Source organism: Myotis myotis, unplaced genomic scaffold (genome assembly GCF_014108235.1).
Source record: "Myotis myotis isolate mMyoMyo1 unplaced genomic scaffold, mMyoMyo1.p scaffold_m19_p_15, whole genome shotgun sequence".
Classification (NCBI taxonomy): domain Eukaryota; kingdom Metazoa; phylum Chordata; class Mammalia; order Chiroptera; family Vespertilionidae; genus Myotis; species Myotis myotis.
Window position 1 is genome coordinate 4,166,752 of NW_023416319.1, and position 17,525 is coordinate 4,184,276.

At 48.5% G+C, this 17,525-nt stretch overlaps 1 protein-coding gene across 3 annotated transcripts in view; it reads left to right on the forward strand.

Moving 5' to 3' along the window:
* Positions 1-17,525, forward strand: part of INPP5A (inositol polyphosphate-5-phosphatase A) — a 141,776-nt gene that overhangs the window by 72,757 nt on the left and 51,494 nt on the right. For 2 of the 3 annotated variants that reach the window (XM_036335721.1, XM_036335722.1), the window contains exon 5: positions 11,725-11,788. The exons of the other annotated variant lie outside the window; for it this stretch is intronic. In XM_036335721.1, the coding sequence (XP_036191614.1) occupies positions 11,725-11,788 (64 nt within the window). The remainder of the gene's footprint in view (positions 1-11,724; positions 11,789-17,525) is intronic. 3 annotated transcript variants of the gene reach the window in all.

Below are 17,525 nucleotides of genomic sequence, written 5' to 3' on the forward strand. Positions count from 1 at the left end.
CATGCTGCTGTGTCCAGGCCCTGATGATGGGGAAGTTGTCACACACGATAAGCCGGTAGCTGACAAAGCCCCTGCTTTGTGCAGCCTGCAGGTGATGTGGCACAGCGCTCCAACCACAGGTCTCATCCTCTCCAGAACACTTGAGATTTAGACAATTACAGCATGCCCCAAATCCTGTCAAATCCTCCCAAATGAACCAGTAAAAGACACTTCAGCCAAGAGGCCCTGGCCCTTTGCAGTGGCTCCCTGTCCACTGGCCACCTTCTGGAGTGCAACAGTGTCCATGGTTGTCGGAGAAAACCCCAAAACATCTTTCAAAGGGAAATTATTACACTTCGCTCTTCATCTTGAAATTAATGTTGGGCCGTCAATTTTTATTGCTGATCTGATGGATGCAGTCCAGTGATGGCAGCTGCTCCTTGGACAGCCTCGGATGCCGTGTGGCCTGGCTCCAGTGTGGGCTCACCCCCACCCCCCACCCCCCATTGTGGGGAACTCAGGTAGAGAAACACCTGTGCAGAGAACAGTCTGACCTGCACGATGTGCTTGGTTCCTGGGGTCATTGAGGGGTTTAATTTTCTTTTCTTGCCCTCACCCCAGCCTGCCACTCAGAGAAAAGAAGGCTGGAGGCAGCTTCCCAGGCTGGGCCCCGAGCAGCCAGCACCGGGTGGGATTGAGGTCCGCCCCACTGGCTGGGTTCTTTGCATCTACTTACGAGGCCGGGATATAATGATGTGATCGTGCTTGTCTGACAAATGCGGCCGGGCCAGCTCAGGACAGCAGACGTTTCCACTGTGACCCGAATCAGCTACGCGGCAGCCCCTTTTGGGTTAGAGCTAAGCTATTTAATCAATGTTGGCTGTTCTTCCAACCATCGTAATTATTTAAAGGGTTTTCAAAAGGGAGAGGACAAATCAAATCAAACCATAACTGTTGTATCTCATTCAGAGCTAAGTGTATCTTTTAAAATGTGGGCCTGTTTAGAATCCCCTCCCAGTTTTCATCTATTATCACAATAATTGAGTTTGTAGCTGGAATTAAATTTATCAAATTGCGTTATCCTCTTTAGAAATTGGATAGGGCCCCGGGCGGGGAGGCAGAAGTTAATCCGCTTTGCCGAAGGCCCGGTGGCACCGCTGCAGGACGAGGGCTCAGGCGTCTTCCTGTCACCCAGACGCGATGTAATTTCTCCTCAATCCCTTGTGCAAATAATGACATTTGAATCGAGCATTAACAGGCTTAATTACTTTAAAATTGTCATTTTAATTTACACTGATATAGTATTGATCATACAAGCAGAGATTAAGCTGTTCAGTGGAGCGGATGATGGGGAATTAAACATTAAAGGGTCCTCCAGGGGCCGTGGCTGCCCAGCGAGAGCCGGAAGAGGGATGATATTTCTCAGTAATGAACTGGCGGCATGCGGGGACATGAATCTTGGGCTCCTGGAAAAGGGGAAATAATGGGGTTTGGGCAGCATTTGCAGGTTACTCATTCGCCGCCATGCACCAATTCTCCAATGATCCGTCCGCCTCACCAACATTTATTTATCCAGCAAATTCCGAGCTTTGACCTTTTGCTAAGTACATTGAACATAAGTTGGAGTGGAGATTTTTCAGCTGTAACTTTTATAAGTATTTGTTATATTTTTTCTTATTTCTAGGCAACATCAAACAAAATTATTCAGTTTTCCTAACGTCCTCGTGTCTGCGGGCCCCTGCGGCTGTCGGTGGTGTGCTGAGAGGGCAGTGGCCAGTCCTCGGGGCTCAGCGAGCTCTCAAGGGGCAGGGGGAGCTGGGACTGTCACAGGCACCCGGGGTCGTCACAGGCAGGGGGCCGTCCCAGGAAGGGGCCAGCTCCTTCAGCCATGCCTCACACTTCACTTGTGAAAAATTCCAGAGGCAAGCCCTAGGTTTAAGTGTCACTGACCCCTTTTTTTCAATAAAATGACGCGAGAGTCTCACATTTTGCCCTGGAAGTAATGGTCCTCTGCCTGTCTTTTCAGTTTGCTGTTTTCTTGTGATCATTATGCAAAGCTATGCCCTGTAACTGCAGATGCTGCCAGCTGGGGAGAAGATGGAAATGAAGCCAATTTTTTTTTAATTTTTTTATTTTTTTTTCCAGAAGAAGCACATTTGACAGGCTTCTTTTGGCCACCGTCAGACACCTCAGATCTTTGAACCGCTTCACTCTTTAGCGGTTACGTAATAAAAACTTAGGTGATTGATTTTATGGCTCAGTGGGGAATGATGAAATTCTTGATCCCTGTCCATAATGGCTTGACTTTACACAGCGGGCTAGAGATTTAATTAAAGCTGATCAGGGAATGAGACGCTGCTGTTTCTCCCCAAGTGGACGTGGTTTGCACAGGAGCGTCGGAGGCGTCACGTTTCTCCTCAGTGGGACTTAAGCTTGTCCACTTCACTCACTCTGAGTAGCTCAGCCATCTTCATCCCTGATGATAGCACTTTTGGTTTTGTTGTGTCTGTGACCTTCTTCTGTAAAAAAAAATATGCTCTGACGTTTATCGGGCACCCCGTTGGCCGGGATTGTGCTGTCTTAGAGCTGGGAACTAGAGACACAGACAGCTGGGGCTCTGCTGCCCGTACATTTTATCTTCACTGGGGACCCTGAGACTGGCTGAAAACTGGAGGGAGCAACCTGGGTCCCAGGAGGACACCTCCAGGGACACTCCTGCTCAGTCTGCTCAGCCTCTTCCTTGAGAGCTGTAGGCCGGCTCCTCTCCTGTGTTTGCAAAGTTGTTAGTGTCATTGGTGTGACCACATGTGGGTACCGAGTAGGGCATGAGAGCGGTGGCGGGGGTGGGGGAGGGCTGACCTCGGGGGGGCTCCCCCGACCTGGGAGTGAGCGTGCTCCTCCAGGCATCTGGAAAAGTGCCCCTGCGCTGTTCCTCTCCAGGCGTTGGTCCTCACGCGGCATGCTGCCTGTTGCAGACTGACTTTGTGGCTGCATCACACTTAGTTACACGTAGACATGGCAGGTCTCCACGCAAGAGGTTCTGCCCCCATTCCCAGGCACTGTCCCTTCCCGCTCTCACAGCCCAGCACTAGTGTCCTCTGTCCCTCTCCAGCTGCGCCAAGTGGCTCTGCCTGTTCCTTTCCAGCCCTTCTCAGCCCCACCCCTTCCCCTCCTAAAGCTCTGGCCCGCGCTGGGTCCTGGGAACCGTGGGACCTCCATCCCACTACACACCTCTTCCCCCAATGCCTTCTCCTCTGCCTGAAGCCTGGTGCAGCCCCAGGCATTCCCACCAACTTTTGTGCAGCCCTGGCCCTGGCGCCCTGTGTTCTCTCGCCACACCCAGCCCTGTCCTCCTCCCACCAGCATCCACCCACATGTCAGCTTGCCATGTCTGTGTCCCTGGCTCCCGGCTCCCACTGCGTCCTGGCTCGCCATTCCCACCAGCACACTCTGTGACCAGCAGGGACAGGATGTCCTGGGTCCCTGGTCCCCACCAGCAAACAACATGTCACCGTTCCCTCTTTTTGTGGGAAACACCTCTTGACCCCCTGCCTCCCCTTCTTCTTGGTCCTGCAGAAACACTGATCCGTCTCCTTTTCCTTTTAAGGAACATGATAGATTCCATGTGGGGAGGGCTGCCCAGACGGTGGTTGACGGGTGTCACTCCTCCGCGCCATTCACGGGCTCTGATTTATGTCCAGGCCGTTAGTGGGACGTAGCTGTTCCCGGAAGGGCTGTTCGTGATTTGTCCCCAGAAGAGAGGTGAGGACCAAGAGGTGTTTTCTTCAGATGATGAGGCTGTGGGTACATCGCAGCCTCCTCCAGCGCCTGCCTCCTTCTGGCTGGGGCCACAGGGACATGCGGTGGCTAGTGGTGAGTCAGGGCTCTTGTGCAGTGGCCTCTGCCTGGGAGGCGATCAGAGGTGGGTGGACACGGAAGGAGGAGGCCTTGCTGTGCCTTGTTACTCCAGTGGTAAGGGCATGGGGTGGCAGGAAAGAATAACATCACAACTGAGTGGTCGTTAACATTGAACTGTGATAACACCATCCTGTGTGCTTCCACATGCCCCCTGAGGGCGCAGAGCAACCCTGTGAAGCAGGTACTGTGATGATCTTCCCGAATTGCAAATACAGAGACTGAGGCGCAGAGAGGTCAGCAATTTGACCGAGGTCTCCAGACCCAGGGGGGTGGGCAGGTGCAGGACTGAGCTTGGCGCTGTAACCACCGTGTACAGCTCCCTCAGAAGAGCAGGGACACGGGCAGTGGTCAGGGCTGGGTGTTGGTTTAGAGGCTGACCAAGGACATGCCGTTTAAAGCTGGAGGACAGTGTTTTGGTGGCTGAGACTCGAACAGCACCCTAGTTCAGGGTCCAGGGACCCTGCGTTTTGAGTGGCTTCTTTAAGGGACACTGTGCTCTGTGTATCTCTGGCAGACCTTCGTGTAGAAAGAATTGGATAATATGCCCCGTTTTAGAAACGGGAGAGCTGAGGCTTTATTGATGTGTGTATTTGCTCAAATCACATCGCTGGGAACTGCAGAATTGAAGCCAGAATTCCAGGGCTGCCTGTGGGCCAGGAGCACATGTTACATGAAGTGCAGGGACACGAAAGGATGGTGGAAGGAGACAGGCGGTGTGCTGTCTAACACACGTGTGATTCGAGCCTGAGAATAAAGCAGGCAGATCGGAAGTTATTTTTGAAGAGATGATAAATTTTCCAATGCCTGGGAACTTTCATACACCCCATGAAAAATCCCAGTGAGCCCAAAACAGGATAAAGAAAACCCACCCCAGAGCAATCATAGTAAAACGACAGAAAACCAGAGATTCAGGGCCCTTCAAAAGCTTGTGTGGGAAAAAGTTAGGACACCCTTGGCCGGCGGCACTCACGCTGCCTGCTCCCTGCCAAGCAGGAATGTGACAGAGCAGCGTGGCCCCCAGACTCCCCCAGGAAACGCCACCATGGAGCTCTGTGTCCAGCAAAACACCTTTCAGGAATGAAGGTGAAATAGACATCTTCATTCTAATGAAACCCAAGAGAATCTGTCACCTGCAGACCCCACAACAGGCAGCAAGTGCCCAAGGGTGTCCTCACGCAGAGAGCGCAGGGCTCCAGAGGAGAGGTGGGGGCAGGCAGGAACAAACACCGTGAAACGGAAAATAACGGCGGCAGAGTGAGTACCTGGGGTGGAAAATAAACTATCTCTACGTTTAATACCCGGGTGTTTGAAACGGGAGAGGATTAAGTCCCCCAGTTCCAACGGGATGGGCAGACTGGGGTCAGCAGGACAGTGTCCAAGGCTTTGGGACTTGGAGCAGAAATAATAAGGACGGTGGGACATGGAGGCCCGGGTCCCGTGGAGGCAGCAGCCCCTGGAAGAAAGCTGCTGTGTTGGCATGTCTGTGCAAGGGGACTGCGCTCAATGATTTGAAACAGAAGTAAATGGCGGTTTCCCAATATAATTGCAATTTAAAAATCAATTAAGCCTTTCGGGTAGCATTTTCTGTGCCCTGAGCTCTCCTAATGGCAGCAGGTAGTTTGTAAACAGCTTGTGCTCAGTGTTGTCATCCCTTAAAGTGCATCCACTCTAATTAGCCTCTCTACATAATGCACGTAGCCTGCTTCTCCAGAGCATCTGTAAGAACGAAATTGTAATTGAAAAGCTAATGATTTTTGGAAGACAAAAGATAAAAGTCAGAGCTGCTTTAATTATGATACAAACTCTCCACATAATTTAATGGGCATAAAAGTTTATTGATTTACTTTTGTAATCATTTAGACATGGAAAATATGACAATAAATTTCATAATTTAAACTAGTTATTTTAAGACTGATATATTTCTTGCTCGTCACTGAAACTTTGTTTGCAAAGTCTGTATTATTGGAAAGAGCATGTATATTGCAAGTGAATCTCATTTTCAGAGGAAAGTACTTGGGTGGTGCAATGAAAAATAATTTGGGGTGCTTTCAAAGGACTACGCCATTTCTTCTTGTCGCCTAGCCGGGTGCTGGGCACATGGTATGAGTCCTGTGATGTGGGCTCCTCTGTGCACTCAGCTCCCCCCCAGTGAAACGGGCACAGGGAGCTGATTCCTCTCCCACCTGTTGTCAGGCGTCAGCTCATGAAGTCTGTTAAATCAAGCAAAAGAAGTAGGATTTTCCTGTTGGAAAGGAAGGTCCAGGATAACGTGTCGAACTAGCTGGGAGAGTACATGTGGGGAAAGAGCTGGGAGGGTCCAGACTGGCAATAACCCAGTACATCTCCATGAGATGGCTCCCGGATGACGAGTGCCTGGGCCACGTCCTCATGGCAGCCCCGCCCTGGCCCAGGAGGAAGGGCAGGACCAGCAGGGGCCTCCATGTACCTGCGCCTGCTTCTTACTCTCAGTGTGGACAGCACTGCCACTCTCTCAGGCACCTTCGTTCCCATACATGCGGGCAGTTCTCTGGGTGAGGAGTGGCGGCTGCCATCTCTACAGCCAACTGAGAGAGCTGGAACTTCCCCTGCCAGAGTTTCTTTGAATCTACCATTTGGGTGTGATGCTCACAGCACCACTGGCCTCTGGAGTGTGGACTCCAGGGCCACCCTGTCCCCATGTCCTTGATGTGCCGGCAGATCAGGGCCCCATGGCCACTTCCTCCCCCCACTCACCTTTAAGACACCACGTGACCCTGGATCCATCCTTCTCCTTGACTGCCCTGTGTCCCCACTGACTGCCCTGTGTCCTCACTGACTGCACTGTGTCCCCACTGACTGCCCTGTGTCCTCACTGACTGCACTGTGTCTCCACTGACTGCACTGTGTCTCCATTGACCATCCTGTGTCCACACTGACCACCCACGTCCACACTGGCCACCTTGGCAGTCTCTCTCTAGGCTCTTCTCCTCTTCCCAGTCCCTCCACAACAGTATCCTGGGACCAGTCTCTGGCCCTGCCCTTTCTCTGGCTCTAGTCAGTCCTCGGTGAGGAGACCTCATGTGGACCATGCTCATTTACATCTGCACCCAGAACTCTGTCCTGGACCCCAGTCCCACACATCCAGCTGCCTTTGATGTCTCCCTGTGGTGTTTTACAGCCATTGCAACCTCAGCGTGTACGAAGCTGGATGCTTCCTTATCCACCCTCAGTCCCAGGCAATGGCAGCACCCACGTCCTGCTGGCCTGGCGAAACGCTGGCCCTCGGTGCCTCCCCGAGCTCACGGCCCTTTGTCAGGGCATCCTGTGGACATTGCCCATGTTTAGAAGCTGACCCTTTGTATGAAGCACCTGTCACTGTCCCTCGCATCACACCATCTCGCTTTGGGCCATTTATTCAGCGAGACCTCCGGCCACCTGCCAGGGCAGGGGAGTGGATGTCAGGGACCATTTGTGAACAACTGAGCCAGTTCTCAGCAAGGCTGTGCCTGAGCCAGTGGGTGACCTCGCCCCAGACATGGTACGATGCGACTGTCCCCTGCAGTTTGCAAATCTGGCGTCACCCATCACATGGCCATCAGCACCCTCCGGGGCACCCCTTCCCAGCAGCCCATCTATAAAGGCCGCCTCACCCCCCATGGCTGCTCCTCGCTGCCGTGATGTAAAATGTTAACAGGCACATTCATCTGTTGGATTTATCGTGGGCCACACAGGACATTAAGTGGCTGTTGCTTGGAATGTTTACCCTCCCTGTCACAATGGCTGTGCTCTGCCGGCCCCTTGCTGGGCTGCCTAATTGGGGACACTACAACCAGGGCTGTGACAGGGTTCAGCACCCCGGTGTACGCATGCCAGCTCCCATGGTGCGCGCTGTATAAAATGCTCTTTAATTCAGGAACAGATATCATTAACTTTGTAAGTAGATGAACACAATGGACAACCAATTTAATTAACTTCTGATGTCGGCTGTTGGACGGGAGACAAAATGAAATTATACGTGCATCTCTCAAGCAGGCAGCCAGCCTGGAGAGGGCTGGGCGGTGAGGGTCAGACGGGGGGACACCTTTGTGCCGTCATTTCACGTTTAGCCCAGAAGCTGAAATTGGAAAGTCAGTACTTTGTAAAAGAAGTCAGCTCTCATTTTCGATGGTTACAAAGCTGCTCGGAGAGGCGGAGCAGCCTCATGACAGTGACATGCTAAATGCGACCTCTCCCACACGCTGCCCTTCTGGATAAGGCTGGGCGAGATGGACAGGAATGCCGCCTCATCCCATTAGACCGGCCGGCCGTGAGTTTATTATACAGGGAGAGATCAATGAAGCGCTGCATTGATTTAAACAAAAGCTTTGTTTCATTTATTATTGTTTATAATCTAATGAAAGTGATAGTAACTTAGCTTTGATTTATTACTCAATCTATTAAATTTTATTAAAACCAGGAGTCTTGGGACTTACTCGTGAAAGAGTTGGTCCTCCTCTTGGTAAAGTGTGTGATTTTTTGCAGTCGTGTTCAGCTTCTTGGAATAAAGCGATGCATTAGGTTGTCCTTTAAACCCTGAGTAGACAGTGCTGCACATTAGCTCCTGAGCACCTTAGCCAGTCACTCCTGGGGGTGTCCTGCGTCTCCACACCGCTGTCATCTAACTAGGACTCTAGCTCCTGCCGTGCACCAAGCATTATGCTGGGGACTCAGAGGTGACGAGACCATCCTGGAGGAGCCTCCCTCCCCTCCCAGAAAAGAAGACAGCCGGGGCTGCAAGGGCCGAGCCCCTTGCACGAATTCCATGCATCGGGCCTCTAGTAGAGAAATAATTCCAGATTATGTTGAAAAATTTAACCTACCAAATGAGAAAAAGATCAATAGAAAAATGGACAAAAGATGTAAACAAGAAATTCACAGGAGAAACTTAAAATGCCAACACTCTTAAAAAGAGATGCTCAACTAATATAATGAAAATGCAAGTTGAAACAACAACAATGTATAATTTCACACACATGCAATTGGCAAAGGTCAAAGTGGCACCAGGTCTTAGCAAGTATGTAGCACATCAGCACTGCTCCACACTGCTGGTGGAGGGTGGGTCATCATGGCAACCTGGTGACACCTATGTTGAAAATGCATATCCACCGTGGCCCAAGATGCAACTCCAACTGCATGTCATTATATGCACACACATGTGATACATACATTCATATGTGTGCCCAAGGACATGGTGCGTGTGAGGATGTTCACTGTAGCATCTGTTGTAATAGCAAATACATTGGAAGCAGTTTTCATGTCCAACAGAAGAATGGATAAATAAATTACAATATTTTGGCATGTTGGATTATTGTGTAGCATTTAAAAAACTAAAGTTACAGCCCTGGCTAGGTGGCTAAGTTGGTTAGAGCATATCTCCTGAGAGTCCCCACTTCTCTGAGAGCCATCACTGTGTGTGTATGCGTGTGTGTGTGTGTGTGTGTGTGTGTGTTGTGTGTGTTTGCACAAGTACTACCTGGGAATAAACTAGCTGTGAAATCGTGGGATGGAGGTTCATGGGATGCACCCCATCTCCCAGTACTGAGTCCTCAGTGCTCTTAGGTCACGTGAGCCTGAATGTCTTAGCATTTCTCCCGTCTCACAGAGGAGACAAGTGTAGGAAGGAGGTTCACAGCTGGTGTGCTGTCAGACGCACAGCCTGCGATGTAACTGGCTTCACAGGGGATCCCCAGGCCCAGGTCCCTCGGGAGGGACAGGAGGTGGCCTGTTCCTCTTAGGCGGAATGCTCCCTTCTGCAGTGCTCTGCAGGCTCCTGGGAGCTCAGACCTGGTGCTCTTGGGAATGCGCAGTGGCGACATTTTCATTTTTATATGTTTTTATTGATTTCAGAGAAAGGGGAAAGGAGAGGGAGAGAGAAACATCCATGTGAAAGAGAAACATCAATTGGCTGCCTCCTGCACGCCCCCTACTGGGGATCGCGCCCACAACTCGAGCATGTGCCCTGACCCGGAATTTAACTGTGACCTCCTGGTTCATGGGATGGTGACACCCAACCGACTGAGCCACATTGACCAGGGCAGTGTTGACATTTTCACAAGGATGTTGGCGACACAGGTGAAAGCGGCCTTTCCCACCAGGTGGGTGGGGACTCCACCTTTGGCTCATATGTGAGAAGCCCTTCTATGTTTTCCGCTTTCGTGATATCTGGAGAAGAAAAATGTGTTCCCGTGTGCCCTTTCCTGCTAAGTCGACTTGATTTGAGTGTCAGGAATTCTGTCTCATGAACAAGTGAGCCGGATGGGGAGGCCGCAGGTTAATGGTATGTACTTTGGCTGCCAACCCAATTGCGGAAGTGATCGATCACTGGGCGTTGGATCTGTTTGCAAATAAAGAGTGATGGAGGCGTTTCTGACGAGGAGCTGTGTTCTGTCCTGCCCCATGCCGGTGTGCAGTGGCCTCGTCAGGGCGGTGGGGACCCCAACAGCCGGTGTCTTGCCACTGCCTGTCGCTTTCTGTCCCAGGATGCGGAGCACTCTGCACCATGGTCGTCCCAGTCGGCTGTTTGCAGAGCCCGCTGCCGCTATCAGGGCTCCCCTCCAAAAGCAAACTGGGGTCGGGGTGCGACCGCTCATCACAGGAGCAGGCTGCCATAGAGGCTCAGCACTGGCTGAGTCACTTTGCCAACACTGGTTTTCACCAGGACCTGGTTCAGCTGCTGAGCTTCCTGAGGAGCGGTTTCATCTGCTGTGGGCACTGATTCCTGCCCATGCCCAGGTGGGTGGGGACTCCAGGCCATAGCCATCTCAGAGACAGTCCCCTGCCACGTTCCACGTTCATATGGAGCTGGCACCTCCTGTGCGGCTGCCCAGTTCTGTTTCTGGTCCTTGCCCAGCCCCCCAGACCCCAGGGGCTCAGCGCTGTGGGCGATGCTGACTTCTCCACTGTCAATGCCCTGAGGTGGTACCGCTGCAGGAGGGCGGAGGGCTCCTGCCTGCAGTGGCCGGACTGCAATGCGCTTAACGGGGAATTCATAAGCACTCTTGGCAGTCAGGTTTATAAATATGTTAAAAAGTATTTTAATTGTTTTTAGCAAAACAGGCAAGGAGTCAATATTCTCAGATGCGTCAAACACACTGTTGACAGGTCCTGTGGCCGGAGGACCCGGAGAGCAGGCCCGGGCGCATTTCTATGCAGACGTCGTCGCGGCTGTGATAAATGAGGGCCCTGAACCGTATTGATAGAGTAGGTTAAACATTGGAAAAGTTAGCTGAACTTTGACTTTAAATATTCATTACAGCTAATTATGGATTTTCCGAGTCTATGAATTACAGTTTCCATCCCTGCATTGGCAATGTATTTTCCATTTATTTGTTGTAAACTTCATGATTTTATATCAGCTGTATCACATTTAATGAGGTATTGGTTTAAATGTTTGCAGTGACATTTATTTCCTTACGCTCTTTCTAAGTGCGTTCTGCCTGAACAAATGAAGACACCCTGTGGAAGGGCGATGGTGACAGGCCATGAGGCGGCACGGGTGCAGGCTGTTGCTGTTTCCCTGGCCCACAGGCCGCATGTGCTCCGCGTCTGTCTTACGTGGTGGGGCAGAAGTGAGACACCCGGATGGCGCTTCTGTTGGAGGAAATCCCGCTGGCAGCTGGCTCCTGGGCTGGGACTCCTGGTGTTCGGGTATCGGAGGGTCACCCATGAACAGTGCAGACCTCCATGATGTGATTGAGTTACAAGGAGCTCACCTTTAATTCTAGTTCAGAGCGTTTTGCTCGTCACTCTGGATTGTGTTAGAAATATCCTCCTGCAGGTCTCTCACCTGATCTCTCTTTTGCTCTACAGGCTCTAGGAAGCTTTTATTTTCTTCACGAATCCTTAAAAAACATCTACCAGTTTGACTTCAAAGGTAAGACTATGATGTCAATTGTCCAGAATCCTCCTGGGGCTTCCTGTCTCAGCAGACTCGCCACCCCCCGCCCGGTGATCCTGTGAGGAACTGGCGTGGTCTCGGTTTGAGTCATTACTGGCAGTCACTAACGAGGGACCTCGTATGAAACCTGGCTTTCTGGCTGCACTAAAATCAAGACAGCTGGCCTGCGCCCTCCTAGCGCAGCCAGCTCACCCACTCGCCCACCTCTGCTCCCAGGGCAGGGCCCAGCAGGCCACGCTGCCTCTCCTGCAGTAGAGCCCGGGGAGAAGGGAAAGGCTCTGTCTGCATCTGTGTCCCTATCAAATGTGCAAAGTGGGAACAGAACGAGACGGTGGCTTATCCCAAAATGACGCGTGAGAGCCTGTTTGTGGCCAAGTGGGAAACGTGGTCCCATGTTGACTGGGCAGCACCGCCTGGCTGTGCTGGGAAGAGTCTCCCGGAGTTGCCTCTGATGTCACAGGCTTGTCGCTGTGTCTTGGGGCACTGGAGGTCGTTACCCCAGATCTGACAAATTTCAGTATTGCCCGTTCAATTGGGCATGTTGGTCCTTTTATCTTCCACTCAGTGTTACATCTCCGGGTTCTGTGTAAATTCTGCAGCGCTCCATTTAGGCTATTGAGCCAGATCACATTAATTTGAAATGTCATTAAAGTTGTAATAACTGTGGAGAGCCACTAATTATGTCAGTGTCTCCGATTCATTATCTTTGCTCACTTGGGAGACAGATCACCCCTTAGGAAATGCAGAGCAGTCCTCTCCAAACGGCGCGAGCCGTGCTCTGCTCTGGCTGAGAGCAGGACTCGGCCAGCGGGGGTTCACTGGCCTGTAGGAGTCTCTACAGGCTTTTAAATGAGCATCTAACTTTCCCACAGTGACCTTGGCTCTGACTACAGTGTTCATGGGCACTGGCACCAGTGTTTCCTGTCATTGACAGGGGAGTGGTGAGGAGGTCCCAGTGGGGCTGGCGGCAGAGTGGGGTGATGCTGGTCACCAGCACCACAGGCTTGGACATGTGCCGATCATTGAACTGGTACTTTCATTAAGTAACCATTTGCATACATATTTTACTACGGAATCTGATCAGTCGAAAAGTACCTGCGCGCCCACAGTGTATTTAAAACTGTATGTTGGATGTATGCATGATTCCAGCACAACCTTACCCCGGGCCTCCACGTTGTCCGTGACAAGTGCTGTGATAGTGACAGGCATTGAACATGCTCTGAGCTCTCCTGTGTATCAGAAGAATGTGTCAGTTCTGAAAACACTCACAGTGTCCTAGCACGGTGGGTGCTACTGCTTCCCCACAGCAGGGTGGGGTGTGGGTGCAGGTGCAGGGTGCAGGGTATAGGGTGCAGTACAGTGTGCGGGATGCAGATGCAGGGCATGGTGTGGGGCATGGGATGTGAGCTGGGTGTGGGTATGGGGTATGAGAAGCAGGGGAAGGGTGCGGATATGGGTGCAGATGTGGGACACGGGGTGCAGGGTGCAGGGTGCAGGGTGCAGGGCAAGGCCGGCATCTCAGGCAGGGGAACTGCCTGCCCCCTGCTCCGCAGCCCTGCTCTTCGGGGCTCACTCTTCTTCCTTGAATTGGTTACAGCAAAAGCGATCCAGAATTTGTGAAAAGTTTGAATACATTTTTATAAAAAAATAGCCCGAATTTTAACAAATAAGTACCTACTTAGAAACTTCAAGACTCCCAAAGGTACAGATGAAAAGGGATGAAAGTGACTTCCAGTTTCTGGTCCAACATGTGAAGATCTTGGAAGTTGACAGCCCTGTCCTCGCAACAAGAAAAGCCAAACAAACTGCAACTGGACGACTGTTCTTAGGTCCCTTGGAGAAACGAGGTCACAGGGCAAACCGCTGCCGCAAAGCTGGAGACGGGCAGACCCAGAGCAGCAGAGCTACTGGGTGGAGACCGTCACTGCAGCCCCTCTGGGTGACACTGCAGGGTGTTGACCAGGTGCTGGAGGCCGCGCATGGGCTGGCTTGAGAGGGAAATGCCTGAGGACCAGCTTCGGGGTGCTGAGAAGCACATGTGAGGGCACATACTGACTGAGAGACTGAGCCCTACTCAGGGGACTATAGAACATTTTCCCTCCACCCAAACCTCACACCACAGCATCCCAGCAAGGCCTTATGATGGGAAGTTCTGCAAAGGGCTCTCACAGGGGCTCGTGACAGCAGAGGAAACAGGAACAAGGCCCGGGAGGTTGTTTTAGCTTCTCACCGCCCAGGAAACTGTCCCGCTCCTCACCAGGTCATCAGCCTCATATGAAAAGACTGTCTACCTCAGTTTCTCCTACCAATTATTTTCGTGCTGCTTTCAACAAAAACTGTAAGGCATGCTAAAAGGTGAAAATACACCCTGAAGAGAAAAGCATGCACAGACTTGGATAGTGCCTAGATTTGGAATCATCAGACTGGGAATTAAAAATAACAGATAAATTTGCTGAGGAATCTAATGAAACAATGGACATGCAAGAACAGATGGGTAACATAAGAGGAAAGATGGAAACTCTCAGGAAGAATAAAAAGGAAAAGCTGGAAATCAGAAATACCATGACAGGAGTGACGAGTACCTTTGCAGGGCTTAGCAGACTGGATGTTGCTGAGGAAAGAATCAGTGAACTAGAAAATGAAAACGCTCCAAATTGGGAAAAGCAAAGAGAAAAAAAGCCAGGACAGATGTCTAAGAACTATGGGGGCCCTGGTTGGGTGGCTCAGTTGGTGGAAGCATCATCCTGTACACCAAAAGGTTGTGGGTTTGATTCCCGGTTGGGGCACATGCATACAGGAGACAACAGATTGACATTTCTCTCTCACATCGTCTCTCTCTCTTATCCTCTATATCTAAAAATCAATCAGCACATTCTTGGGTGAGGATAAAAAAAAAGGAAAAAATAACTGTGGGACAACTACAAAAGGTGTAACGTAAGCATAATGGGAATACCAACAGGAAAAATTAGAAAGGGGCAGAAGAAATACTTGAAGTAATGCTGGCCAAGAATTTTCCAAAAGTAATAATGGACACGAAGCCACAGATCTTGAAAGCTCAGAGAGTGTCATGTAGGATAAATACCAGGAAGTCTACACCTAAGCAGATTGTATCCAAACTTCAGATACCAAAGATGAAGAGGGAAGGGGTGGGCAGGAACACCTGATCTTAAAGGAACAAGGGGGAGAATTAACATCCACTTCTCTTTAGAAACGATGCACACAAGGAGTGTGGTGTGAAGTGCTTAAGTTCTTGGGGATGGGGGAATAACCTAGAATTCTGTATTCAGCAAAAGTCTCCCTAAAATATGAAGGAGAAAGGAAGACTTTCTCAGACAGACCAAAGTTGAGGGAGATTGTTTCCAGTAGTCCTGCCTTGCAAGAAATGTTAAAAGGAGCTCTTGGGCTAAAGAAAAGTGATACAGGTCAGAAGCTTGGGACTATGTTAAAAAAAAAAAAAAAGTGTAAGAGAAGGAATAAATGAAGATAAAATAAAATATCTTATTTTTTATTCTTTATTAATCTAAAAGATAACTTTTGTTCAAAGTATTATAGCAACAATATATTGGGTGACAAATAGCTATTAGATAAGTGAAGTGAGTGATAGAAATGTTATAAAGGTTGGTAGGGAGAATTGGATGACTGGTTATAAAGAACCTGCACTATTTGTGAAGATGTATAGTGTTATTTGAAAATGGACTTGGATTCATTGTAGATGATTATTGCAAACTCTTTGACAACCACTAAAATGTCTTTAATGACGTATAACTGATAGAGTAAAAGAAGAGAAAAATTGGAATCATATAAAATGTTTAATTTAACCAGAGAAAGCAGAAAAAGAGTAGAAAACAAAAAGAAACAAAGAATAAAGGCCATAAATAGAAAAGCTATAAATATGGAAGGTATGAGTTCAACTATATCAATAATTACTTTAAATGTTAATGGTCTAAATACACCAATTAAAAGACAGACTGTCAGAGTGGTTCAAAAAAAAAAAAGAACAAGATCAAACTATTGTCTACTGGAAACCCACTTAGATAGATAGATAGATAGATAGATAGATAGATAGATGATAGATAAAAGTAAAGGAAGGATAAAAAAAGATAAACTCTGCTAACACACTTAATGAAAAGAAAGCAGAGTAGCTATAAACTTCAGACAGAACAGACTTCAGAGCACAGAAAGTTATCAGGGATAAAGAGGGGCGTTACATCATGGTAAATGGATCAATTCTCTAAAAAGACATGACAATCCTGAATGTATATACACCTAACAACAGAGCATCAAATACATGAAGCAAAAACTGGTAGAACTGCAACAAGAACCATATGGGTCCACTCTCATAGCTGGAGACTGGAACACCCCTCACTCACAGATGGACAGCCCAGCAGGCAGGCTGTCAGTGAGGACAGAGTTGAACTCAGCAGCACCATCAATCACCTGGTCTAATGGACATTTATAGAATAATCCGTTCAACAACAGCACAATGCATTCTTCTCAAGTCAGCCGGAATACTCACCAAGACAGACCACATTCTAGTCTGTAAAATACACCTCAACAAATTTAAAAGAAGAGAACACAGCCCACAATGGTATTAAGCTAGAAATCAATAACAGAAAGGTAACTGGAAAACCCCCAAATATGTAGGATATTAAACATCTCACTTCTAAATAACATAGCGGGTCAAAGAAGAAGTCTCAGAAATTTAAAAAATATTTTTAACTAAATGAAAGTGAAAACACAACTTACCAAAATTGTAGGATGTAGTGAAAGCAATGCATTGGTAGCAGCAAGTGCATATATTAAAAAAAAAAAAAAAGATGTAGAATCAATAATCTAAGCTTCTGCCTTAGGAAACCAGAAGAAGAGCAAATTAAATCCAAAGTAGGCGTAAGAAAAGAAATGATAAACATTAGAGCATAAATCAATGAAATTGAAAACAGGAGCTCAATAAAGAAAATCAACAAAACCAGAAGTTGGTTCTTTGAAAAGATCAATAAAATTGGTAAACCTCTAGCCAGCTAACCAATGAAAACAAGACAAATTACTGATATTAGAATTGAGAGAGGAGCCATCACTACTGATCTATAGACATTAAAGGATAATAAAGGTATCTTATGCACTAGTCTATGCCTATAAATTTGATAACTTAAATGGACCGGTTCTTTTAAATATACAATCTACCAAAACTCATACAAAGAGGACTAGATAATCTGAATAGGTCTTTATGTATTAGAGAAATGGAATCAATAATTAATAACCTTTAAAAAAGAAAGTATTAGGCTCAGATGACTTCACTGGTGAATTCAACCAAACATTTAGAGAAGAAATCATACCAATTCTCAACTATCTCCTCCAGATAATAGAAGCAAGGAAATACTTCCTAACTCATTCTATGAGGCCAGCATTACCCTAATACCAAAACCAGATAGAAACATTACAAAAAAGGAAAACTACAGACCAATATCTATCATGAATATAAAGTGTAGATATTCTAAACATAAATTAGCAACTAGAATCCAACAAGGTAGAAGAAAAATTATACACAATGACCAGTTGATGTTTATTCCAGGCTGGCTCAACATTCAGAAATAAATGAATGTAATCTACCACACCAACAGGCTAACAAGTCACATGGTCATATTGATAGATGCAGAAAAGCAACCCCTCTCACCAAAGCTCTTCAAAGTCATACTGGCATCTCGGCTAATGCAGT